The sequence below is a fragment of the Chionomys nivalis genome, chromosome 8 (genome assembly GCF_950005125.1).
Source record: "Chionomys nivalis chromosome 8, mChiNiv1.1, whole genome shotgun sequence".
In the NCBI taxonomy this organism is placed as follows: domain Eukaryota; kingdom Metazoa; phylum Chordata; class Mammalia; order Rodentia; family Cricetidae; genus Chionomys; species Chionomys nivalis.
This window is the reverse complement of record NC_080093.1, coordinates 36,581,090-36,607,796: the sequence shown is the minus strand read 5'-3', so window position 1 is coordinate 36,607,796 and position 26,707 is coordinate 36,581,090. Positions and strand designations below refer to the sequence as shown.

At 41.7% G+C, this 26,707-nt stretch overlaps 2 protein-coding genes across 2 annotated transcripts in view; one reads left to right on the top strand and one right to left on the bottom strand.

Moving 5' to 3' along the window:
* C8H9orf85 (chromosome 8 C9orf85 homolog) overlaps positions 1-26,707 on the bottom strand; it is a 52,310-nt gene extending 25,603 nt beyond the window's left edge. The window contains exon 1 of the mRNA XM_057778084.1: positions 26,500-26,707. Within this exon, the coding sequence (XP_057634067.1) occupies positions 26,500-26,601 (102 nt within the window). The 5' untranslated portion in view covers positions 26,602-26,707. The remainder of the gene's footprint in view (positions 1-26,499) is intronic.
* Positions 18,247-18,559, top strand: LOC130879491 (40S ribosomal protein S27-like). The gene has a single exon (XM_057778085.1). The coding sequence runs from the start codon at positions 18,261-18,263 to the stop codon at positions 18,513-18,515; it is 255 nt and encodes an 84-aa protein (XP_057634068.1). The 5' UTR covers positions 18,247-18,260; the 3' UTR covers positions 18,516-18,559.

Here is a 26,707-nt window from a genome sequence, read left to right as displayed (position 1 = left end):
ATGTCCATTAAGTATACTTTAAGTATCTATGTCTCAGCTGAACTCTTGAAGAGTACACTGTCACTTATGAACTATGTGTGGGTTTATTCCTTTATTAATAACATAGCAACCGACAATCCCCGGCAAAGCAAGCTCAACATGTCACTATCTATGTTCCCTGTAACTATGCTATTCCATAGAGGAGCTCCATGCCAGCACACCAAACCCCTCTTCCTCTGTACCCTGGCACTTAAGTTGACCTATACAGACTTCAAATTCATGATCTGTCAATTGTCTTATATCATCTGTTGCCTGAAATATCTTACAACTTGTATTTGTGTCATTTAACAATTATTAAGAATTCGTTAATGGCTTCGAATCAAAGTTACAAAGTGAAGCAAGCTTTCTAACTAGAGTAAGTATTCATAGATTACAGGAAATTTCATTACCTGCAATTGTAGCACATTAACATACACTGCTTGCCAACCAGGAAGCATTAGCTGGCTTCTTGTTTGTTTCTCTATACAATTTCTGACCAGTTCATCTTGATTTATAAAGCCCTGCGTAATTTGGAAACTGGTTTCCTTAGGGTGGACCAACTGCAGAACAAAACAGGTCTTTGTGGGAACTTGTTCTGAGTGATCGGTGAGGCAGCATAAATGGAAATCTTGCACGGGGTTCACGTGACCAGCTGGAACTACTACAAAATTAACTTGGATTTTATGTATTAAGAAATGAATGAGATGACAACAAAGACTATGTTCACTTAAAATGCATACATACAAAAAGGGGACAATTCCAGAGGTGAGCAAAGACAGCCAGATTCTACTTCCAGGAATTGTTCCATGTTGGGCAGAGGAGACGTAATTTTACCTTCCACACTCCTATTTATGTCTAATCCTCCTTCAGCAATTTGTTTTAGTACGCCCCTCAAGGCAGAAAGTCACAGGCTATTGTGCAAATATAAATTAAAACTTGGTTTATGCTGGGTAGTGGTAATGCACACCTTTAACCCCAGCATGCAGGGGGTAAAGGCAGGCCAATCTACAGAGTTCAAGGCTGGCCTGGTCTACACAGTGAGTTCCAGGACACTCAGGGCTACACAGAGAAACCCTGTCTTGAGAAACCTAAGTAAGTAAATAAACAAATAAATAAAAGCTTGTTTAAAAATTCATGAGGCTGATTTCTAGATCTTTTTGTTTGTTTTGCTGTTGTGAGACAAAGTCTTGCTATGTAGTAATCTTAGCTAGTCTGGAAGCTGGTGTGCAGCCCAGATTGACCTTAAACTCATGGTAATCCTCCTGCCTCAATGTCCTAAGAGTAGGAGTCACAGGTATACCCCAGTGTACATAACTTGCAGATTTTTAAATGAAAACTGCACATACCTAGAAATCAGTTACAGAAAGATGAAATGAAGACTTCTTAAAAGTCAAAATAAATTTTACACATCAAAAGATACTCCTAAAGCCGGGCGGTGGTGGCGCACGCCTTTAATCCCAGCACTCGGGAGGCAGAGGCAGGCGGATCTCTGTGAGTTCGAGACCAGCCTGGTCTACAAGAGCTAGTTCCAGGGCAGGCTCCAAAGCCACAGAGAAACCCTGTCTCAAAAAAACCAAAAAAAAAAAAAAAAAAAAAAAAAAAAAAAAAAAAAAAAAAAAAAAAAAAAAGATACTCCTAATGGAACATGGAGAGAATGTCTTAAAAATGTCTTTGTTTATCAATCCATACCAGCGTGTTACAATGTAATATCCCAGTTATGAGGATTCTATTGCCATACAACAAATCTTCCATAATGGGATGCCACAACCACAAACAGGAACTAGATGAGAATTTAATCTTGGAAGGTAGCAAGAGCAAACAAACTAAAAAGTGTCACACAGATGAGCATTTCCTGAGCTACAAAGTATCACTTAACAGAAAGAAGATAGCATTTGGAAGAATAAAGGAATTTAAAACAACTAGTAATATTTTTAGGATGTTTTTGGTATGAGATAATTTTTTCAACACTGCTGAAACCAAAACAACTCTAGATGGCATACTTCATTTCTCTTAATTGAAAAATAAAATTATTAAAGGAAAATGTCTATTTCAACTGCTGCCAACAGGGATCACCAGAGACGGGCCTGGTAAGTAAGGAGTTTTACTCTTAGATAGCTACATTACTGCTACTCTGGAAACAGGAACCTTTTATGCCCTGTGTGTGTGAGAGAGAGAAAGTGACAGTGACAGAGAGAGGAGGGAAAGCAGGAGAGAGGGAAAGAGGGTAAGTTTGTGTGCTCACTCTGGCATATGGGAGTGACATCCTGACTGTGTTATTCACATAGGCAAGGCCTCAGGCCCATGAATATAATCCCAATAGCACACTCACTGAGAGCAACAATAAATAAATGGGACCTTCTGAAATTGAGAAGCTTCTGTAAAACAAAGGACACAGTCAATAAGACAAAAAGGCAGCCTACTGAATGGGAAAAGATCTTCACCAACCCCACATCAGACAAAGGACTGATCTCCAAAATATATAAAGAACTCAAGAAATTAGACATTAAAATTCTAAATAACTCGATTAAAAAATAGAATACTGAACTAAACAGAGAATTCTCAACAGAAGAATCTCAAATGGCCAAAAGATACTAAGGAAATGTTCAACATCCTTAGCTATCAGAGAAATGCAAATCAAAACAACTCTGAGATACCTACCATCTTACACCTGTCAGAATGGCTAAGATAAAAACACCAATGATAGCTTATGCAGGAGAGGATGTGGAGTAAGGGTAACATTCATCCGTTGCTGGTGGGAATACAAACTTGTACAACCACTTTGGAAATCATTATGGCAGTTTCTCAGAAAATTGGGAATCAACTTACCTCAGGATCCAGCAATACCATTCTTGGGCATATACCCAAAAGATGCTCAATCATACTACAAAAGTATTTGTTCAATTATGTTCATAGCAGCAATATTTATAATAGCCAGAACCTGGAAACCACCTAGATGCCCCTCAACCAAAAAAAGGGATGAAAAATATGTGTCACATTTACACATTAGAGTACTACTCAGTGCTAAAAAAAACCCAATGACATCTTGAATTTTGCATGCAAATGAATGGAATTACAAAACACTATCCTGAGTGAGGTAACCCAGACCCAAAAGATGAATATGGTATGTACTCATTCATAAGTGGATACTAGCTATAAACAAAGGACCTTGTGCCTATAGTCCATGATCCTAGAGAAGCTAAGTAATAAGGAGAACCAAAAAAAAAAAAAAAAAAAAAAAAAACACCTGGAAATTGGAAACAGACAAGATCTCCTGACAAAATTGGGAGTATGGGGGTAGGAGGAGAAGGGTGGGGAAAAGGGGAAAAGGGGGGGAGAAGGGGAGGGTTGAGGAGAACTTGAAGGAATGAGATAGTCGAGATGGAGGAAGGGCAGAGATGAGAGCAAGAAAAGAGATATCTTGATTGAGGGAGCCATGATAGGATTAGCAGAAACCAGGCTCTAGAGAAATTCCCAGGAATCCACAAGGATGACCCTGCCTAAGACCCTAAGCAATACAGGAGAGGGGGCCCGATCTTGACTTGCCCTGTAATCAGACTGATGATTATCTTAAATATCACCATAGAACCTTCATTCAGCAACTGATGGAAACAGAGGCAGAGACCCACATCGGAGCATTGGACTGAGCTCCCAAAGTCCAGTTGAAGAGTGGAAGGAATGAGAATATGAGCAAAGAGGTCAAGACCATGATGGGTTCACTCAACGAAACAGTTTACCTGAGCTAATAGGAGCTCACCAACTCCAGCCGGACTGGGAAGGAACAAGCATAGGACCAAACCAGTCCCTCTGAATGTGGTTGACAGTTGCATGGCTGGGGCAGACTGAGGGGCCACTGATAGTGGCACCAGGACTTATCCCTACTGCATGTACTGACTTTTTGGGATCCTAATCTCTTTGGATGTATACCTTGCTCAGCCTAAATATAGTAGGGAGGGCCTTGGACCTTCCACAAAGCAATGTGCCTTACCCTCTCTGAAGATTAGATGGGGGTGGGGTGAGAGGGTGTGTGGAGGGAATGGGAGGAGGGGAGGGAGTGGGAACTTGGATTGGTTATTTTTTTTCCAAAAATCTAATAAATTAAAAACAACATACTCACATGCACATGCACACACTCACATATGTGTAACATGCATATATACACAGGTACAAATTTTCAAGCTAGCTTTTGTTTATTTGCTTTAAGACAGGGATGTATATGCAGCTCAGGCTAGCCGGGCGTTCCTTACAGAGCCTAGTACTTAGTGACTGTCCTGCCTCGTTCTCCCAGATGTTGGTATTACAGGAAGTGTGCCACCACATCACATATTAATGTGAAAATGAGAAACATGACTGTCTGCTCCTCTCAGGATTAATTGGGTAAGTTACTTGACGTGGAATGTCCTTCCGTATATGTGTTGCTTTTATTGGTTAACAAATAAAGTTGCTTTGGAAAATGGCAGAGCAGAATATGGCCAGGCTAGAAAAGATAGAGTAGGTGGAGTCAAGGAGATGCCATGTAGCTGCCAAAGGAGACAGATGCTGGAACCTTACCAGTAGGCCACAGCCTAGTGGTGATACACAGATTAATAGAAATGGGTTAATTTCGGGTGTAAGAGCTAGCTAGGAATACACATAGGCTATTGGCCAAGCAATGTTGTAATTACTATAGATTCTGTGTGATTGCTGCGGTCTGGGCAGCCAGGAAACACAAGTGCAGTCTCCATTTACAGTTACCAAGTATTACTAAGTTCATAGTAAGTTTCTCTATTCCAGAAAATGAGTTAGTAGTATAATTAGCACAAAAATATTTCTCAAGTGAGTTCTAGTAATGAAATATCTACAGAGAAATGCAATACAGGCAACTACAAATTTCCATTTTTTTTTAAAAAAATGTTTTTGCAACATTATTAGAGATCAGCTATAAACGTTTTGAAACTCCTATTTCTGCACGCTGTTAATTAGAGATCAGCAATAAACATTTTTTTTTCGAGACAGGGTTTCTCCGTAGCTTTTTTGGTTCCTGTCCTGGAACTAGCTCTTGTAGACCAGGCTGGCCTCGAACTCACAGAGATCCGCCTGCCTCTGCCTCCAGAGTGCTGGGATTAAAAGCGTGTGCCACCACCGCCCGGCCAGCAATAAACATTTTTAAGTATTATTTTTTAAAAAAAAAAAACAGCCTAGTCTCGTTGAGCAAAATACACTCCAGTATTCTAAAACATATAATCTGCATGTATGTACCAAATACATAAATGTTTGGTTTTAAGATGAATCATCTTAGTTAAAGATACCTAAAGCATAAAGTGAGGCACATCTCTATTGAGGGACAGAATAGCATTTCCCCCCCAAAGTCCATCTTTCCTTCATTTACTCCAAATTTATCACAAGTCTCAACCACAAATAGGAAAGAAGCAAAATGTACACTAGTTGTCAGAACTAGTTCTCACTCTTGCTCAGTGACCTATGACCTAAGTCCCTTTCTTCGAAGCCAAGAAAGAATGTTGATTCTTCTCCTTCTTTCCTTGTTTACTCAACATCATCTGCAATAATACTCCCATTTTCACCAGGAAACTGAATATAAAATGAGTTTGGGTCATTCCAAACAATGGACAATTGTCTCACTAAGTTGGCAGATATATCATCAGTTCCAATTAAACAGGGAGGGCCTTTGCAGAAACTAGCTTATTTTGGCAGTCAAGCACACAACTTGGGTTTTCACTGAGGAACTTCATATAGACACTCACTTAAAAAGCAAACCACTGGCCTGTAGGTAGCAAAATGTGCTGGTATGTTCCTGCTGTAGTAGAGGAAACCCACTGCAGCCACTTTATTTAACTCACATTTTATTCCTCTGGTGCTGGGAGTCTAAGAGAGCACCTTGCATGCTCAGCAACCCTCCCTCTACCACTGAGTTGAGATCCCCAGCTCTGCTCACTCACTGGTAAGGAAAACAAAGATGGGATGTGTAATGTAACAAACAAATACTTCCACAGGATTCCGACAACTAGCCATTTCACCTTTTTTCACATTGTTTTCTACTTCTATTTGTGTGTATACGTGTGTGTCTGTCTGTCTGTCTGTCTGTCTGTCTGTGAGTATATGCCACATGTATGTTGGTGCCCTGGGAGATTCCCTGGAGCTGGAGTGACAGGCAGTTGTGAATCATGCAACATGGGTGCTTAGAACCAAACTTGAGGCCCAGAAAGAACAGCAAGAACGCTTAACCACAGAGACACCTCTCTGATGTGGGAGGTAATGTATGCTGTGAATATGTTTTATTAGTAAAGAAGCTGCTTTCAGCCAATAGCTTAACAGAGTAAAGCCAGGCTGAAAGAGATTTATAGAGAAAGTAGAGTCAGGGAGAAGCCATGTAGCCCCCACCAGAGACAGATGCCAGACACCAGGTGGAGCTTTACTGGGTAAGCCACAGCCCATGTGGCAATACACAGATTAATGGAGAAGAAGAAGGGCTGGTTAAGGATAAAAGAGCTAGCTAAAAATATGTTTAGCTATTGGTCAAAAAGTATTGCAAACAATAGTTTCTGAGTGATTATTTCGAGTCAGGCTGGTCGGGAAACAAACTAGTGGCCTCTCCAAAACCTTTGCATTCTCAAAAATTAAAATAGTGGGGCTTGAAAAGGAATAGCAAGAGCCTGAATGAGGAAACTCTGGGGATTTTGATTCTTTCCATTCGGATCCAATTTAGGAGAGCATGCAACAAATAGAAGAAAATACCCTCTCTCTCACTGGCAGAGATCAAACCTATGGCCTTGAGAATGTTAGGCAAACACTCTACATCCCCAGCCAGAAAATACTTTTTTAATAAAGAAGGAACAATGAGACACTAAACACAAGAACACAAAGTGCTACTACCCAAAATAGGGAAATTTGCCTTAAAATGGCTAGAACAGGTTTATTTCGTGTTTGAAGATAATGTGTTTTCAATGGTTTCCAAGCTAACTTCACAACTGACTCCGGGACATTTTCAGCAAGAAAAACCGCTCCGAATAGAAACAAACATCTGTAGTTCTGGTTTCCGAGTCACAAATGTTCTCTCTATCAGATTTCACTGTAAACGTCGACAGTGTCCATAGTTCCACTTGGGGGTGCTCGGTCTTTCCTGAAAGTAAGGTTTATCTTACAAGGAAGGGCCCCAAAGATCTTCAACCCATCAGTCCGTTCAGGATCCCTGGCTGAGGCTTCTGGGTTCTTTCTCAGGCAGGGCCAGTGCAGTCTCCCTTTGTTCTCAGGGTGTTTATTCAAGGTCACCTGAAGGCTCAGCTTCAGCATTAGCAATAAGACTCCATTCTAACTAATGGGATAGAATCAGATGTGGCCAACTACACAGAAGGCAGCAGTTCTCCTGCAGAAACCCTTGATGCCTTCAATTCACAGATTCAAAGGCAGTCACTATCTTAGCAATCAAATCTGTTTTTTCTCTATCCCAGATGCCATCTTTTAAAAGGCTCCTCCGTGGTTCCAGTTTTTGTTTTGTTGCTTTGTTTTTTTTGTTTTTCAAGACAGGGTTTCTCTGTAGCTTTTCGAGCCTGTCCAGGCTGGCCTCAAACTCACAGAGATCTGCCTGTCTCTGCCTCCCAAGTGCTGGGATTAAAGGCATGCGCCACCACCGCCCAGTTCTAGAGAGTTTGCTAAATTCCTGTTTTGATAATACCATACATCCGCAGAACTCTTTACATCCTGCAAGTTATTAAACAGTGACTCAATCTTTCTTCCCCTCAACCCCACAAACTTTCTTTAATTACTTTATATTTCCATATAAATGGAAATATAAGCTTTTGCCATTTTGTAACTGGTTTATTTTACTTAGCAGTATCCTCAAGGGTTACAGATGCAGAATGCCCCAACTTCTTGTCCTTAAAAATGCTAACAATGCTCCATTACATATATGCTAATATACTATGCTTATCCAGTCATGCCTCTGTAGGCTTTTGTGGCTCTCCTGTGTTTTAGCTATCATAAACAATACGTGTTGTCAAAGGATGCTTGCTCATTTCTCGGCCATCCAGGACTGCAGGAATGTGCAGCTAGGTCTCAGCTCACAACTTGGCAGACAAGAAGCAGAGGATGGACAAGTGTTAGCAGAGTTATACAGAAATCCTCGAGGCTCATCCCTAGTGATGGGCTCAATGAGGCACTATTTCCTAAAGGTTCCACAAGGTTCCAATAGCAAAACCTGGGGCCAAGCGTTCAAACACACAAGCCTATTGTGGACACTTCACATTCAAACCACAGCAACTAGGAAACCAGCATTGTTAATTTTTATCAAAAGAACACTAGAATAATAAGTTGAATACAAAAGACTGCTACCATAAATTCATAAACCACATGCCTAATCCTTTATAAAAATTCTCCTTGCTACTTTTACGACATTCCTGTGGTTGGAGTAGGCATTAATTATCTTCATTTTGCAGATGAGAAACCTGACGCTCAGAAGATTAAGAGATTTACTCAAGGTCACAAAATTAATCAGGAACATCAGAGAATAAACTCATAAAAAGATAAATTTAGTCTTAGAACATGGAATTAATTTAAACACGGAAAGTGTCCCCCTAGCTTTCAAGGTTTTCCATGTATTAGGAATGAAATAATAAGAAACACTGCACCCAATTTTGCAGAGCACACATGTAGTCATATTTTGTTTACGTTTTGACAAATAAAGCTTGCCTGAAGGTCAGAGTACAGAGTTAACCACTAGAGCCCGGGAGTTGTGGCGCACACCTTTAATCCCAGCACTCAGGAGACAGAGGCAGAGGGATCTCTGTGAGTTCAAAGCCACCCTGGTCTACACAAGACTAAATCTGTCTAAAAGAGAAACAGCTCACACAAAGGTGATCCCAGCATTTGGGATCACAGGCCTTTAATCCCAGCACTAGGTAGGTGAAGACAGGAGCGATAAGGCTGGGAAAGAAGAATATAAGGTGGAAGGGACCAGGTACTCAGGCAGTCTGAGGTTTGGTGGAGACAGTTGCAGTTTGAGAATCGTCCCTGAGTCTGAGTGTGGGGATGAAGTCTGAGGACAAGATTGCCCCTTCGTTCTGAGCATTGGTGGAGGTAAAAGGTCTCTCTAGTGGGGTCACACTGCTTCTCTGATCTTCAGCATTAACCCCTATATCTGACTTTGGGTTTTTATTATTAAGACCAACTAGAATTCATGCGATACATACACACTGCCACTTGTAAGATATTATAACTTGATCCTAAAACTGGTATACTGCTATGCTAGCTGCTTTGCTAATAGGGTCAAACCTACGGTAACCTTCGCAGTATAAATTATTTGTTTAAAGAACCAAAACAAAATTCTAAAGTTAGAAAAGTTAATTCGGAGAATAAAATATTACCTTCAGTAAGCAGTATTCTAAAAGAGGAGGATGTTTACACCTGTTTACCATGTTGCTCACAGATCAATCCCTCAGGACAGTTAAACAATGGAGGGTCAGTAACAGTGAGCAACATGGACTAGCCTGTGTACAATTCAACTAGAATACAACGAGCCCAACGCAAACAGCAACATGGAAGTGTCACAAGGCAACACACATGTTTTTATAACCACTCATCAGAACTTAGTCACAATCTGAGATCTTGTCCAACCAGTAAGGTATGCCCCAAGTTAGTGATCTTTAAAGAGACAAAACTCGTGACTACTGTCGGACAGCTTTTAAACAGACTAGAATAGCCCTTTCGTTCTAATGGCATATATTAAGAACGTGTGAATTTAACTCTTTCACATAAGTATACAAGCAAGCCACAAACCCAATGACTTATCTTTAAATATAAATCTATGCATTAAGTCACACACTTGGGGGCAATAATAAATGAGCAATTACTACCTGGAAGCGAGCAACATCTTCAAAGATAATTGCCTTATTCTGTCACATTTATATCACTGGTAATGGGTTGAAGAGTTAAGTCACCCGAGTGGGAAAAACTAGGTTTATTCTGTGATTCATTTGGTTTAAAGCTCAGTTTTCACATGACTTCCCTAATTAATGTTCAGTTGAGAACATTTTCTTGTTGAAAGAAAAACAGTACAAAGATATTTTTGAGAAAATGAATAAAGCCAAGAAGTAAAAGTAGATTTAATGAAGAATGTAGATTATCTAAAATAACTACAGCAATGAAACATTTTATTGCTGGAGTTTTTCTATATTTCCAGTTTGTACTATAATCCTTTTCCTTGTCTTTTCAAATCATCCGTGAATGGAATAAAGAAAGCACTGTTGTTATTTACTGTTATTCTAACTTCCAGAGTTGATGTAACTCATGTAGGGCTGTATAAAGAGTGACTCAGTAGTCACGCCAGCAGACTGCTAGGTTTGTTTATTTATTTATTTATTTTGTGGCTCTAAATTTAGGGCTCCTATAAATGTGTCATGGATTAGAATTAGAACAGGATCCATCTCTGTTCATGGAGACAGTTCAAAAAAGTAAAAACTAATAGTCTCTGGCACTGCACATGGTACCTCAAAGATTCCAAAGATTTATTATGTTCAGTTCTTCTCTAACGGTGCTTAAAAATCCCACTGGAGAAACTAAAGCAAAGCATATGAAGTCAATTTGAAGAGCAAGCAGTGTCTGAAGAGTTAATATGGCATTTAAAACAAGAGGTTGACTGGCTGGTGTTTTCGGGAGGGTTTAGACACCAAATCCAGGCTAATTCACAACCTTCAGGACTGAAAAGTCTACCATCTCATATGGCACTCAGCTCTCCAGGAATAAAGCGTCTCTGCTGTTGCAACAAATCTGTAATACATTATAGGATGGAAAAGGCATTTTATGCTTGCTGTGACCACTGTTCAGCTGAAGTCTTCAAAAGGTTTCAAATGGACGTCTACAGAGATGCACAGATGTCATTTACAACACCAGCTCCTTTCTACTACTCCTTATAGTGCTACGGGGAGTAAAACGAGAAATGATACCTGAACACAAACAGAACCAGGAAAGATAACCTGGAAGCCATGTTTCAGCCTTTCCCGAAAGGCGTGTTACTTGATAAAGACAAATGGGGTGATTCAGAAAGCTGGTTCTACAAGAGAGAATAAATTCCTGATTTAAATACTAAGACTGGGGCTGGAGAGATGATCGATGATTAAGAGCATACTGTTTGTGCAGAGAGCCTGAGCTTGGTTTCCAGCACTCTCGCTAGATTGCTCACAAGCACATGTAACTCCAGCTCCGAGGTATCTGACCCCTCTGGCTTCAGCAGGCACCATCACATACGTGCACATACCCACAGAGAGAAACAAGCACATGCATGTAACTAAGAAGTAATAAAAATAAATGCTAGGATATAGGAACAATATTACACTTCAACGTTTTCTTTCTTGCAGTGCTATAGCTCATACCCAGGATCTCAAGCATACTAGGTAAGCACCCTCTTACTGAGATAAAACCCCAGCCCAGCACTTTAACAGGATTTATTTCTAATCCTCAGTTCAGCAACTTAATTTAAAAACAACAACAACACCCCCAAGGCCCAGTTGAAGAGCAGAAGGAGGGAGAAGATGAGCAAGGAAGTCTGGACTGCGAGGGGTTGGTTGGTCCACCCACTGAGACAGTGTGCCTGTTCTAATGGGAGCTCACCAAATCCAGCTGGACCAGGAGTGAATGAGCATGCGATCAAACCAGACTCTGAATGTGGCTGTAAATGGGGGCTGACTGAGAAGCCATTGATAAAGGCACTGGGACTTGTTCTACTGCATGTACTGGCTTTTTGGGACCCTAGTCTATTTGATTGCAAAGCTTCCTAGGCCTGGATGTAGGGGGGAGGGCCTTGGACTTCCCACAGGGCAGGGTTCCCTGCTCTCTCTTAAGGAGGGAGGGGGAGGGAGGAGGGTGAGTGGGGGAGCAGGAGGGGAATGGGAGGAGGGGAGGAAGTGTAAATTTTTGAATGGAAAAAAGAAAAGAAAAGAAAAGAAAAGAAAAGAAAAGAAAAGAAAAGAAAAGAAAAAACCACCACCACCACCACCAACAAAATATCCCAGAAACTTTTACTATGAGAAGTCTTCGGGGAGCTGGAGAGATGTTAAGAGTGCATACTGCTCTTGAGGACCCAAGTTTGGTTCCTAGCACCAATGTCATAGAGCTCACATCTATAACTCGAATTCTGGGGAACCTAAAACTTTCTTCTGGCCTCAAAAGGCACTTGTACTCATATACATGCATGCGCGCGCGCACACCCACCCACACAAACGCATAAGTTAAAACTAAAATAATATTTTTAAAAAGAAAAAACTGCTACTCTCAGGCCAGAAGAAGGCTCAGCTGATAAAGGTACCTGCTACCAAGTCTGACAATCTGAGTATGAGCTCAAAAACATGCACCGTGAAAGGAGATAATTGACTTCCATGTAACATCCTCTGATATTCATACATGTGCACACAAATAAAATACACACACAGATAAATAATAAATAATATAAAAGAGAGTTCCAGTTTAATTGTTCACTTTTTTCTTCTACAGCGTCCTTATCGTCCAGCTAGTCAATCAGTTCTTATCTTTCTCCTGACCTGTTACACAGACTAAAGCTGCAGCTGACAGTAAGCCCTAAAGAGTGAGTGCCTTAGCAATATTGATGCTTCCTCTTTGTGGCGTTTCTACTTCCCTAAAACAGATCCAATCTTCAGCCGCCATTTATTTAGCTTTTAGGGTGAGCTGAAATCTGGAACTAGATATTTTACTTCCAGTTCTGCTCTCTTGTATGACATAATACAACAACAATACTATACTTCGTGATACTTCATGGTTTTTTTTTTTTTTTTTTTGGTTTTTCGAGACAGGGTTTCTCTGTAGCTTTGGAGCCTGTCCTAGAACTAGCTTTTATAGACCAAGTTGGCCTCAAACTCAGAGATCTGCCTGTCTCTGCCTCCCAAGTGCTGGGATTACAGGCGAGTGCCACCACCACCTGGCTTATACTTCACGTTTTTGATACAAGGTCTTGTATATCTTTAGCAAACTGGCCTGGAACTCACAATCCCCTTGCCTCAACCTCTGGCATTTCAGACACACATCATTATGCCTTGCTTCTGGGTGTTTCTTTAACTCTGACATCTAAGTCACAGCTCAGCACTACAAAGAATTCAAAATTAAAAAGACTCCCTTTAGGGGGGCTGGAGAGATGGCTCAGAGGTTAAGAGCACTGGCTGCTCTTCCAGAGGTCCTGAGTTCAATTCCCAGCAACCGCATGGTGGCTCACAGCCATCTGTACTGAGATCTGGCGCCCTGCTCTGGTGTGCAGGCATACATCGAGGCAGAATGTTGTATACATAATAAATAAATAAATCTTAAAAAAAAAGACTCCCTTTATATAAAGTTCTGTAGACACTGATCCACTGGCCATGTTAAGAAACCTAAAGCCTTGAATTCTAGCAGATTCTATGTGTTTTTTAGGAGTCTTCACCCCTATCCCTGTGAGCTCAACATCTCACTCCAATGATATCTCTTCGCCACAATATTCTTGTAAAGCTCTTGACAGATTCTTCCATCTAAAGTCTTTTGTGGCCTTTGTTGGCCCTGGAGGAAATCTTCGTTCTCACTGTCTCTGCCTTCTGGGTGAGTTCTTTGCACACACCGGCTGCTCAGCGAGGTCCTTCACATCTCGGGTTCCATCTCACTTTCATTACTTGGGACTTCTACGTTTTAAACAATCTATCAGTGTAATCCCCAAATCACAAAAGCAGTCATTTTTCAGGCCTGTCCATGGCTGTCATACAGCTATCCTACTAGTAGGTTAAACTGCAACCAGCATGCGGGTGTTTGACTTCTAGATGTCTGTCTCTGTTTGGGGACTGTAAGAAGTTTTTAGTCACTGACAATATGAAACACACCCTCTCTTGTAGAATCCTGCCTAGCTCCTTTACCTGGGCACAAGAGATAAAGTCCTCAGTTGTGCAACTCACGGCTGGAGTTTTCCTAAAATGCTTAGAGCTGACGAGTAATCTGCCCAACCTATGTATGCAAACCTAGATCTGCACTATGCTATACAGCAGCCAACAACTGCAGGCAGCTACGTTAAATGAAGTGAAGTTAAAGTTCAATCCTCAGAAGGTACACATGGTGAGCACACTGGATGGCGCTGGCAAGGACACCCCGCTGCACCACAAACAGGTCTGCTGGGCAGTGCCGCACAGATGACACAGACCTGAGAATCACGACTGCCCTGGAAGAGAATTCACATTTTATAACCCCTGCCTTTGATCGAGAGCTCAGAGCTTAGTTTTACTTTGTACAGGATTCATGCTGCTTCCAGGTACAGGCTCCCACGTACCCACATCTCTCTTCCGTGGCATTCTCCCACATTAGAAAGCTGTTCTTCTGACTATGGTCTTTGCATTATTCTGAAATCTAATCAGAAAAATCTTGACTTCCAACCATATTACATCACAAAGTTGTAAATTTAGGAGTTGTTTATCTGCTTTATGCCTTATAAGCTTTCTCGAATTTTTATTATAAAGACATGATTTTATTTTATTCTGCTAAGGATATGTATTATAAAGGTCTCCACATTTAAACTATAAAAAAACACTGGTCACTTTTTATAAATGATGTAACCTTTGTCAAAAACCACCACCTCTGTGAGGAGTCTCAGTCAAGCATATGTTCAGCTTTCCAGCATCCTGCGGAATTCCTCCTTAGCTCTCCCTAGTCAGAGGACAACTGCCTCTGGCTTCATGACACTTCCTGTCCTTGTGGCACTCTCCATAATGTTCTTTGCTAGAAGCATCTTTTTCAATTGTCAAAGGTCACAGTTTCTACTGAAATTTGAGTTGGTGGGGATGGGTGTTTTCAGCCAACCATTTTTAATTAGAAACATCAATAATTTTTTTCTGAACAGCAAAAAGCAAGCCTTAATAAACACATCCCTAGGGAAACCTTAAATTAGAGTTAGAAACCACAGTAAGCCACGACTTTGTTTAAAAAGCCCAGGGAACAGCTGACCATATAAGGATCAAATAACTGCCCATACATTCCATACATAAAAACAACCACAATGTTCTCTTTTATACAGATAACTGATGATAACTTACCCCATATGGCTCTTAAAACTTTATAAAAAAAATCAGTGCCATCATGTCATCCAGTTTATAAGAAAATTGAGATCGTATTACTACAGACACTGTGACAGAGGTGCCTGATGGCATACTGAACATTCACTACTCAAGTATATACCCTGATGTCAATTAGATTACTCAAATTGATGACTTCAGTGACATGAGTAATCTCAAGACAAACAAATCAGCCACCTGGTAGAAAAGGGCTGAGTATTTAATAACATATAAATCTTCACAGAACAACAAAACATTTAAAGTAATCCCTAGCTTAGCTTGGAATTTCAGACCGAAGATGTTGTAAATGACCTACAATATCAAATGACCTTCAAAACTGGGTGTGAGTTATATAAACGTATACGTATAATAGAATTTCAGTGATGAACCATAATTTAAAATACACAAACAGCTCCATCATCTACAGGAGTTCTTCCTGTTAGTAGCATATGACTCTATCCAAATAAAACAAACAAAAAATATATCATAAAACTTTGTTCTCCCAAAAAGCTGAATAATTACATTAAATTTACAGTGTGAACCTAACTGTTCCAACTAGAGAAACTTGATAAGATATTAAAGAACTATCTACTCTAGGGTTTTCAATTATCATTTTACATCCTGAAGATACAGGTAAATCACGAGTTAGGATTTTGTTATGTATTCATCTCCAAAGCTATAAGAAAGTCCAGGTTTAAAAAGGGATAAATTGGCCTCTGCTGGAAAAATCAAGTCACGTGCATTCCTTTTGGGCAAAGGAGAATTACTTGAAATTTTAATGTACACATGAACGTGAAGATCCATCAGTATGCTGTTGCACATCCCTAAACACTGTTTCTATATGGTATGTTCCAAGCTGACTCAAAGTTCATTGAAAAAATAGTTCATACTTCCTTAAGAGATACATTCGAGAAAGGGGATTGATGTTGAACAGGAGAAATGGATTCTAGAAAGTTACATGACATCATCGGTAAAAATTCACTAAACTGCTTTATGGTGTATATACTTTTCTATATATAAGTTATACTTCAATAGAAGTTTATTAAGTAAAAAACATTGCACATGTAATTTTTCTACTTTCAATGTTAGTTACTAGACTGAGATTAGAATGGAGAATACATATCTTACTCATTATCAGTGTTTAGCACACAATAGAGGCTAAACACAAAAGTGGATTCACATAGACCAGTATATGTTATATACAATGAGCTTCTTTTTCTAAACGCTGGACCCTCCATCAGTGGGCAATAGATAGCATCTGTGTACATGTGAGAAAAAGGAAGAAGATATGCACACTAATAACGAATAAGACATGCATCATGTGCATGGTGAGGGCAATACATGTGACAGGGAAGGAGAACTATTCCAAGCAGGATGAGCCAGGAAAAGCACAGCTGAGTGAGTAGCAAATGGCCATGGCAAACATCTTAGTAAGATGAAGGCTTGGAATACCATTTACAAAAGCTTAAGACCAGGTCAGGCTTGAGATGGGCATTTGCACAATCCTACCAAGCACTTACAGTACAGATGAGTCCACCAAGACCATGAGAGTCCATGGACTGTCTTCACTCTGGCAATAAGCATAGATATCTGCTGGTATTCTTGCTTTGGACTAGGAATAAACTCTTTTGTGTACTCTTTGACCTTTAGTCATTTACTTGAGTATTTTTGAGTCAGGAATTCTTCCTCAAAGATAATAAGTCCTGTATTCAAAAGACTGCGTGAAGTAATAATATTAGCTGATCCTTTTAATTTGGCTTCATTTTCAGATTAATCTAAATGGAGTGTCAAAACCTTAACATGATGTCATCTACAAACTTCATGCTCTGGAACCATACAACTGAGTCACACACACAAAAATCAGACAAAAAAAATGAATTATGTTTCAAGTAAGTTTGCAATTTTGTGTTGGGCCACATTCATTCACAGATCTCCTTGTCCACATGTGACCTTGTGGTCTGGACATACCTGAAACGCATTCCATTCCTTGACCTAGAACTCATCCTCACCATTTACGGTTTGCATCTGAAACGTCCCCACAGAATAATGTTGTATGTTTGGTCTCAAGCCTGTGGCACTGTTTTGAAGGCTGTGGAGATAGGCATAGGATCTGACGATGGTGAAGCAGTCATTAGCAGTGAGAGCTTCAAAGGTGAAGTCTTCCCTGGTATCTTAGTTAAGGTTTCTATTGCTGTGAAAAGAAACCATGACTACCACAACTCTTATAAAGGAAAACATGTAATTGGGGATGGCTTACGGTTTGAGAGGTTTAATCCATTATAATCAATGGTAGCATGCAGGCAGACAACATTCTGGAGAGGTAGCTGAGAGTTCTATATCTTGATCTACAAGTAGCAGGAAGAGATAGTCACACTAGACCTAGCTTGAGCATTTGAGACCTCAAAGCCCACCCCCAGTGACACACTTCCTTCAACAAGACCACACCTTCTCCAATAAGGCCACACCTCCTAATGGTGCCACTCCCTATGACCAAGCATCCAAACACATGAATGAGTCTATGGAGGCCATTCGTATTCAAACCACCACACCTGGTTCTGGCTACTCTCTCTGCTCCTTGTCTACCCTTACACAAGAGCCCTACCACACACTCCAGCTGTCATGAACCAAGCTGCTCCGGTCATTACTTCCCTGCTACAGTGTAATGAAATCCCAGTGAAGCAGAGTCCAAGCAAGTCCTTCATCCTGTCAAAGGTTTCTGTCAGGTAATTTTGTCACAACAATGCAAAAGTAACTAACACAGCACAGATTCTTCCACCTGGCTCTACTCAATTTCTTAACCCTTGAATCCCCAAGATCTTTCAGGATTATAATTTATAAGTTATTCCTTTTTTCCCATTTTATTTTTAAATTTTAATGGTCCCTTTTTTGTCCAGGCACTTAACACAGTCAAACATATGATATTTACTGAATACCATCTGTGGATATGTTCATTGCCTCGGTATTGAGGACAAAAAAAAAAAAAAAAAAAAAAAAAATCCTGATCTGGAAGATGGTTCAGTCACAAAACATTTAGAAACTGAGTTCTGATCCTCGCACCCATGTGAAATCCAGGTGAGGCAGAGTGTACCTGTTAACCAGCACTGGGGATTCCTAGGGCAGGCAACAAGTCTAAACAAAATGTGAGCTTTACTTTTTTTCCGGCGGTGACGACCTCCCTACGAGAACATGCCTCTTGCAAAGGATCTCCTTCATCCCTCTCCAGAGGAGGAAAAGAGGAAACACAAGAAAAAGCGCCTGGTGCAGAGCCCCAATTCCTACTTTATGGATGTGAAGTGCCCAGGATGCTATAAAATCACCACGGTCTTTAGCCATGCACAGACGGTAGTCCTGTGTGTCGGCTGCTCCACTGTCCTCTGTCAGCCTACAGGCGGGAAAGCAAGACTGACAGAAGGACGCTCCTTCAGGAGGAAGCAGCACTGAAAAGCACCAGATTCGAGATGAGTGGGAACCATCCCAATAAACACATTTTGGATATAAAAAAAAAAAAATGTGAGCTTTAGGCTCCGTAAGAAACACTGTTTTAAAAATATATGGGAACTGAAGAGATGGCTCAGCGGTTAAGAGCACTGGCTGCTCTTCCAAAGGACTCGGGTTTAATTCCCAGCATCCACATGGCAGCTCACAGCTGTAACTCCAAGATCTGACACCCTTACACAGAACAGACACACATGCAGGCAAAACACTAATGCTCATAAAGTAAAAATAAGTAAATAAATTAAAAATAATGTTTGTAAATAATGACAGATGAAAATACTCTATACATATGCACTCACAACATACCAATGCACAAGAAAACACACCCACCCCTGTTTTTGTGTCTATTGTATCCTAAGGTAAGCTATAAATAAATAAGTATTAAGTTGGAAATTATGAAAATTAAAGAGTTCAGTGTTGCTGTCAACTGAAACATAGGACATTAGAACAAGCCTGAGTTAAAGATAACTCTTCTAGTTCTGGTTTTAGAAACTGCATAATGGTGGAGGCATTTATGAACCTAGAGAATGCTGCTGGGTAGAAGCACTAGAGGGGACAAAAGCAGTCCTTTCTTTGCTACCACAGCTTCACTCAAGAACAGAGGTCAAGCAGGTCATGAAACCCTTAATCCTGCAGCCCAGCAGAAAGGCTGAGCAGGAGGCTGAGGCCCAGGAGTTACACACACAAAGACGCACTTTAAGAATGGTTTGGAGACTATTTAGAAAGTAGTTACTGCTGGGTGATAAACCTGAGGACGGGACCCTGCTACTTTTTGTAAAGAGGCTTCTTATATTGGAGTCTTGGGTTCACAGCAAAACTGAGAGCACAGAGCCCTCTCACCCACTACCCCACAATGCACGCCCATTCCATTGCCAACATCCTCACACTGGCGTTTCTTTACTACTGATGAACCTATACTGACATATGCAGAGTACACAGACTTGCTTGGCATTTATTGCCGTTGTGTGTGTATGACAGGGTCCAATGTGGGCACTCTCACTCCAAGAAGCACATGTAAGTCAGAAAACAACTCTAGAGAGCTGCTTCTTTCCTTCCACCACGCATTCCAGGAACTGAATTCAGGTCATGGGATTTGTACAGCAAACACCCACCGAACCATTTCACTGGCACCCAAATGACTATTTTTACCAACAATTTCACAAAGACCAATGACCCAGCCAAGTGTGGTTTTTGCCCGCTAGTCTATACAGTCAAGGATGAGCCTAAACTGCAGATCCTTCTGCCTGTGCCTCCCAAGTGCTGGAATGACTGATATATGCAAGACACTATTCATGTGGTGCTGGAGACCAAACCTAGAACTTTGTGCTTGGCAAGCACTCTACAAATTGCCATATCTCCAGCCTCTCTCAGGGAGATTTTTAAAGAATCTATAATAATCCATCGGTAACAGAGAAACTATTATTGGGTGAAACTATTAAGGATGAATGGGTAATTAAGGGTTCTTGTGCCTTCAAGCTGCTAGACAGGCAAGAGAGGGTGAATAACTTAAGGTACAAAAGGAGGGGACTGGCCTTAGGGAATGTCCTGCTTAATTTTAACTGTTACTTGGCATAGCTTAGGTCACCTGAGGAGGTAGTCTCATATGAGGAATTATGATTACCAAGCGCAGACTGGTCTGTGAACATGTCTGTTAGGGGCTGACTTGATTGTTAATAGATGTAGACGAGCCTCATCCACTGTGACTGGTACCAGTCCTTGGGCAAGTAGTCCTGTGTTGTAGAAGAAAGCTATTAGCTAAGCATTGCGCGTGTGAGCAAGCAGAAAAACAGCATTCCTCCATGGTTTCGGGTTCAAGTTCCTAGTTCAGTGCATGCCCTGACTTCTTCCAATGATGAACTCTGACCTGGAAGCCAAATAAATCCTTCAGTCCCTAAATTGCTTTTTGTTGTTGTTGAGACAGGGCTTATCTGTGTAGCCTGGCTGCCCTGGAATCCACTCTATTGACCAGTCTAATCTCAAACTCACAGAGATCCGCCTGCCTCTACCTCCTGAGTGCTGGGATTAAAGGTGTGCACCATCACTGCCCTACCCCCAAACTGCTTTATCACAGCAACAGAAATCAAAGTAGAACCAGGAGAGATAGACATTTATTCTTTGTAATAAGGAAGCACAATACACAGGGACGGACACAGGGAGTTTGGTAAATGTAGTGGTGGAAAAAAGACGCTGGACTGGAGAAGGGTTTAGGAGTCTGTCAAGGAGGTGCCACAGGTAGAAAAAGGACAAGGGAGCAGAGTTATAGCCTGACTCACAGACTGGAGAGGAGAGACGTGAGGACGTGAAGGATTACGAGATAAGAACACAGCCACTGAGATAAGACAACAACAACAATCTGTGTTTGAGGGAAAAGGAAGCATGTAAATAAGTGGCAGTCACTTTTTTCCCTTAAAGTTTCTAAGTAAGCCAGGCGTGTTAGGGCACGCCTTTAATCCCAGCACTTGGGAGACAAAGGCAGGTGGATCTCTGAAATCTATGGCTACGTAATGAAATCCAGGACAAAGTCCCTGCCTCAAAAAAAAAAAAAAAAGTTTCTGAGTAGAGCAGTTAGCAGCCAAGGTAAAGGTTACAGTCTGACCCTGAGAGCAGACTGCTAAGGGTGGGCTCAGATGCTGGAAGATTATCCGGGAGACCCAGTGACCAAGTGATTACTAAGTATGATGAGTGTAAGCCAGGCACCGGTGAAGAGCTGGAAGTAGGAGGTTGGTGCCCCTGGAGGGACGCGAGTCCAACCATATGTATTTTTCTAAAGCTGAACTTTTGACTGAGGAGGAACTGACTAAAGAGGAAATGGGAGAGAGGTGAAGATGTGGGGCAAAAATGTCTTCACTTGAGAGGTCCGTGCTCCCTGAAGGTCGGCAAGGAAAGAAATTTAAGAAATGCTTATTTCAGCACCACCTCTACTAACTGATAGCAGAAGGAAAGGGGAAGGCCTACCGGAGGGCACTGTAAGGTTGGAGGACCACATGCCCTTTGGATGTGTACCAAATCAACCCAAATGTGATGATTTCCCAGTGATGAAGGCGGAGCCAGCAGAAAGAAGTCACACACAAGCTCAGGGCCTTCTGATTACAGCAGAGGTCAAAGGTAAGAAGCAGACAGAGAACTCACTGAGAACCAATGCTGACTTCTTTCTCCTAGGCACAGCACTGGCCTGGTGGCCCCATCTTTTCAAATCCCCACCATCTCTCTGCCTGTGAACCTCTGGGAGACAAAACACACCTTAGCCTGCCACAGGCCATGACAAAAGGGCTCCCGTACCTCTGCTCTGGGCAATCTTGGGTCACATTGCTTCTAGTACAAACAAAAACACCAAAGAAAAGCTGGTCCTGGTGGCACAGGTCTGTAATCCAGGTTACATAGCAGGCTAAGGCAGAAGAAGCCAAAGTTCACGCTTCTATATCACTTGGATATATCTGGGAAACTGTCTCAAAATTGAAGAAAACAAGCTGAGGAGATAAGAATCCCCAGTACTGAAGGGGAAGCTCCACATCCGAAAAGGAGCTTAGCGATGACTTGTCCTGAGTCTCACCACACAGCTCTCTAATTAATGGACAGCCACATGCTAATTATGTAACTCTGGGGACACCGTTCACTCTCCTAAGCCCTAATTTCCCAGTATGTAAAATGTAATAATTATAGCATTTATCCCAGAGTCATTCTGAAGATTAGATAATGTGTAGCAAGAAGGCATAACATATAACACATTAAAGTATATAACTACCAGCCATTATTAGTACACATATATATCCAAAATTACCCAGACAGCAGAGCTACAGACTTCCATTTTTCATCTCCATATCAAGATGACAATCAGGTTCTACAAGTGTTTTCCATAACCAATCAGCTCACTGAACATTTTATAAACCAAACATTTCCAAGGAAGTTTTGATCAAGCAATTACCTGTTCAAGTTGCAAAATATCCCAGTGCTTTTTGGGTTTTGTTTGTTCCACAGCATATTATCATACACCTCTGGATGATATAGTACTCACAGCATAGTCCAGCATGGCCTAGAAGTCACTGCGATCCTCCTGCCCCACTGAGGTCAGAAGTGCTCATCTCAGTGAGAGATAAATTTACACTTTGCCCCCACCGCAAAGTCAGATCCAGTGCATAGCATTTCCAAAGCAACTTGACCATAAAATGGCACTGGAGACCTAAAAATATACGCTTTGGGAAATGCTAACAAGAACAACGCTGATTATCCATATAAAACAAACAGCAGTTTTTAGAGAATGGCATATGCTCTTCCCGTTTCATTCAGACAGCTACCCACCCACCCACCCGTCAGACTTTATGGAGCCTTCTTTCAGCAAAGACTCTGGACCTTTGTCAACTTCTCTTTAATCTTAGAGCCACAGGTGCTGACAAATGTAAAAGGCTTTCGATTAATTTCAGTCACTTCTCCCAGCATCTAAGGTTCATCTAAAGTAATTAATATATTACCCCTTCTTACCCCAAACCCTCAGTATCCAGCACAATGTTTGGTGGCACTAAGTGTGGTCTCGTTATGTAGTTCAGGCTGGCATTAAAGTCACAATCTTCTTGCCCTAGTCTCCAGAGTGCTGGGGTAAGAGGTAAGGACCACCACTCCTAGTTTTAGTTTTTGTTTGTTTTTTATTTTTTTCACACTAAATAACTGTGAAGAACTCAGTGTTTATTCACAGGAAACTGGTTAAGTAAGTTACTCTACATTTGCATTATACAATGTTTTCTAATGATTAAAAACTATAAACTTAGCTGAGTGTAGAGTGACCCAGGCCTGTGATTCCAGTAATTGAGAAGCTGAAGCAAGACAGTCTAGATTACCCAATGGTTCTAGGCTAGTACACAGATTGCCCTGAAAGAACATATGTTTAAAAAAGTAAGTTGTACTTTATTACATGCATGTTATATCACACATAGATATCTACAACATACATATAACTGTTAACAGTGGCCACACTTGACCCGAGAAAAGTAATCTTTATGCTCTATAAACTTGTTACCATGCTTTTCTTCTTTTTTTTTAATACTTATTTATTTGTTTATTATGTATACAGTATTCTTCCTGCAGGTCTCATTACAGATGGTTGTGGGCCACCATGTGGTTGCTGGGAATTGAACTCAGGACCTTTGGAAGACAGGTAATGCTCTTAACTGCTGAGCCATCTCTCCAGCCCACCATGCTTTTCAAAGCATACACTTCTTTTCTTAGGCTTTGAGCAACTTCAAATCCTCATAGATTATCATATAATTATGCTTAGCTCATTCTCTCTCTCTCTCTCCTCTTCTCCCTTGTCTTTCTTTTTTTTCTTTTCTTTTCTTTTTTTTTTTTTTTTCGAGACAGGGTTTCTCTGTGGTTTTGGAGCCTGTCCTGGAACTAGCTCTTGTAGACCAGGCTGGCCTCGAACTCACAGAGATCCGCCTGCCTCTGCCTCCCAAGTGCTGGGATTAAAGGCGTGTACCACCACCACCCGGCCTTTTTTCTTTTTTTTGAGGCAGGGTCTCTCTATACATACCTGGCTGTCCTGGAACTCAGTATATAGATCAGGTTGGCCTCAAACTCAAGATTTGCCTGCCTCTGCCACACATGAGTACTGGGATTAAAGGCGCGTGCCACCACGCCTAGTGGCATTAGCAATTCTTCACACCCACTTCCTACCATCATCTTAGAAAGACAGAAAGACGTGGTGTCTGATTTGCACAGTTCTGCTCAAGAGTTCCATTCATTCATCGATCCATATTCTTTCCATTCTTTTAGTTAAAAGAAAACAATCTAAACAGTCCCCAAATTTCTGGAACTCTCCATTCATCCATTTCCTCGCACCTTCTCATATATCTCAGTGCCCTCTAGAAAAGCCACCATGCCTGGCTTTTGTATCTCTATTTCTTAAAGCCATTTTTCTTTAGTGATCCGCACAAAAACCTGGACAGTTAAGAGCAGACATAGTACTAACCTAGTATAATTGAGTAAAAATGGCAGAACCAGTGTGAGGTCTCTCTTCTGCTAAACCTGCCTTTATCTGTGGAGAGAAAGAAACAGGGCACCAACAGCAGGCCAAAGAAACAATTCTCCCCGGGGCCGAGCACGGTGAACCAATGAGTTTAATTTTAATTACTGTCTCACAAAAACGGGCAATTTACAAGAACAATGACAACTGGTGTGTGGCTACCCCACAAAGAGACTGTCCCTCAGCATCCATCAACCAACCATGGACAGCTTATATACACTCAGAGAGAGGCGATACCTCCTAAGTCCCTCCCCACTCTACGACAGACCATTAATGGGCCCAATCCCGTGCAGGTGTCTCACGGGTAATCACAGGTGCCAAAGGTTCAAGAGGTCACTGGCCATGTCACTCCCGGAAGACAATGTTCCACAACACCAGTGTTATTTTCATTGCACACCACCTCCTTCCAGAAAAGGAAACAAAGATATCTAGACACAATCAATGATGCAGTCAATTTAGGGAGACCTAAACCTCTTTTGATCTCCACCTTTTCCAAGCCTGTGAGTAGCCTGATGGCATTGCCAATCAGTGACCATAAAAACGGGCCTCTTAAATCAGCTCAGAAAATGGGAGGTTACCAAGCCTGGTACACACCGCTTTACTGTTAGAAAATCCTCACATCGAACTGAAAGGTCCTCGAGATGCTGACCTCTTTGCCACTGGAAGACTACAGCAAGCTTCTCTTCTCTTCTAGAACACATTCAAATAGGAAAGCGGATATTTGCCTAGATCAACATCCCAATAAGCGTCTAGCATAGCTAGGCATGGTGGCACACACCTCAGGAGTCGGAGGCAGGAGAGTCACTGCAAGTTCATGTCCTGCTTGCCTGGTCTACAGAGTCAGACTCTGTCTCAAAAGATTAAAAACAAACAGAGGCGGTGTGGGAGTAGAGGGAAGGTTCCTAACACTCCGTTTTTGTCTGGCCAGTCTTGAATTTAAAAACTAACTTTATAATAGAGGGCTGAGACAACCTGGGCTCCTAGCTTCCTTCCTCTTGGGAAAGGACCGTTTCGCCTATCTCGCGATTCTATTCTAGTCCAGTCTGGTCTTCCTTTCAAGGCTCTCCGGATTGTACGCTGGTTACAAGGTCAGTGGGAGGAAATTACGCTCCACTCCCCCCACATCTGTGTGGGCCAAACTGTGGATTAATTTATTTTTCTTTGCCGATGTCTACCCCATAATTTCTTCTAAACTACGGGGCAAGTAGGTGGTAGGTTTATGGAGGGACCCAGTGCCTGCTGGCCTAACGTGCTCTGAGGGCCTAACACCTTTCTTTACTCTTCTTCACTGAACTGCCTTTCCCTTTTAGCCACTTACATTAAAATTTGTTATGGGCACGGGGGTACCTATCCATAGAAAATCACTAGTTTCCATACCTCAAGTCTGAATCTTCTCCCCGTTTACACGAGTCCTGCTAAATTAGGGTACTATCTAAACAGCAAGTAACCATTTTTACACAAGCCGAACAGTTTGCTCTTACAAGCTCAACAAAAACTGAAATAACACGTTGTTGGTGAGGGCCGTACTCCCTACAAACCTACGGGCTTGGAGTTTTCGAAAAACCAGTCGCTGCACAGGCATAGAGGAGTGCAAAGAGGCACTCGCGTGGGAATCTTCAGTTTCCTGCGGCAGGGGCGTGAACCACATGGGAGCATCCAAGGGCTCAACCGCCCCGTCGGTACCTAGGTCCAATCTTGGTGCCACTAGTGGAAATGTGCTGACCACAGGACGTATTCACGGACCGCAGCCAAGTCAAAGAGAGGGCGTGGGAAGAGGATTTTAGACAGGATTGCACTGCAGCCAAGACTAACTGGGCTGCAATCCACGCTCGCCCTCGCCAACTCTTCCCATTTCCTCTCTCCCCTTCCAAGGACTTTTTCCTGGAATCGCAGTCAGTACGCCAGGAAGGTGCCTACCTTGGTCTGAACACTCTTATCAAACTTGTCATTTTTGAAAGTGAACGTATTCTGGTGCTTCTGTGGCCTGGAGCGAGCCACGTTGCCTTTCTGCGAACTCATCACCAAATCACAAGCACCTTCAGCCGGTGCAGCCTTGAGTTACACCGAAGAGGAAAGAAGTTCCCGCCCCAGGTTGAGACTACCGACAGTGACCCGGAAGAAGTTC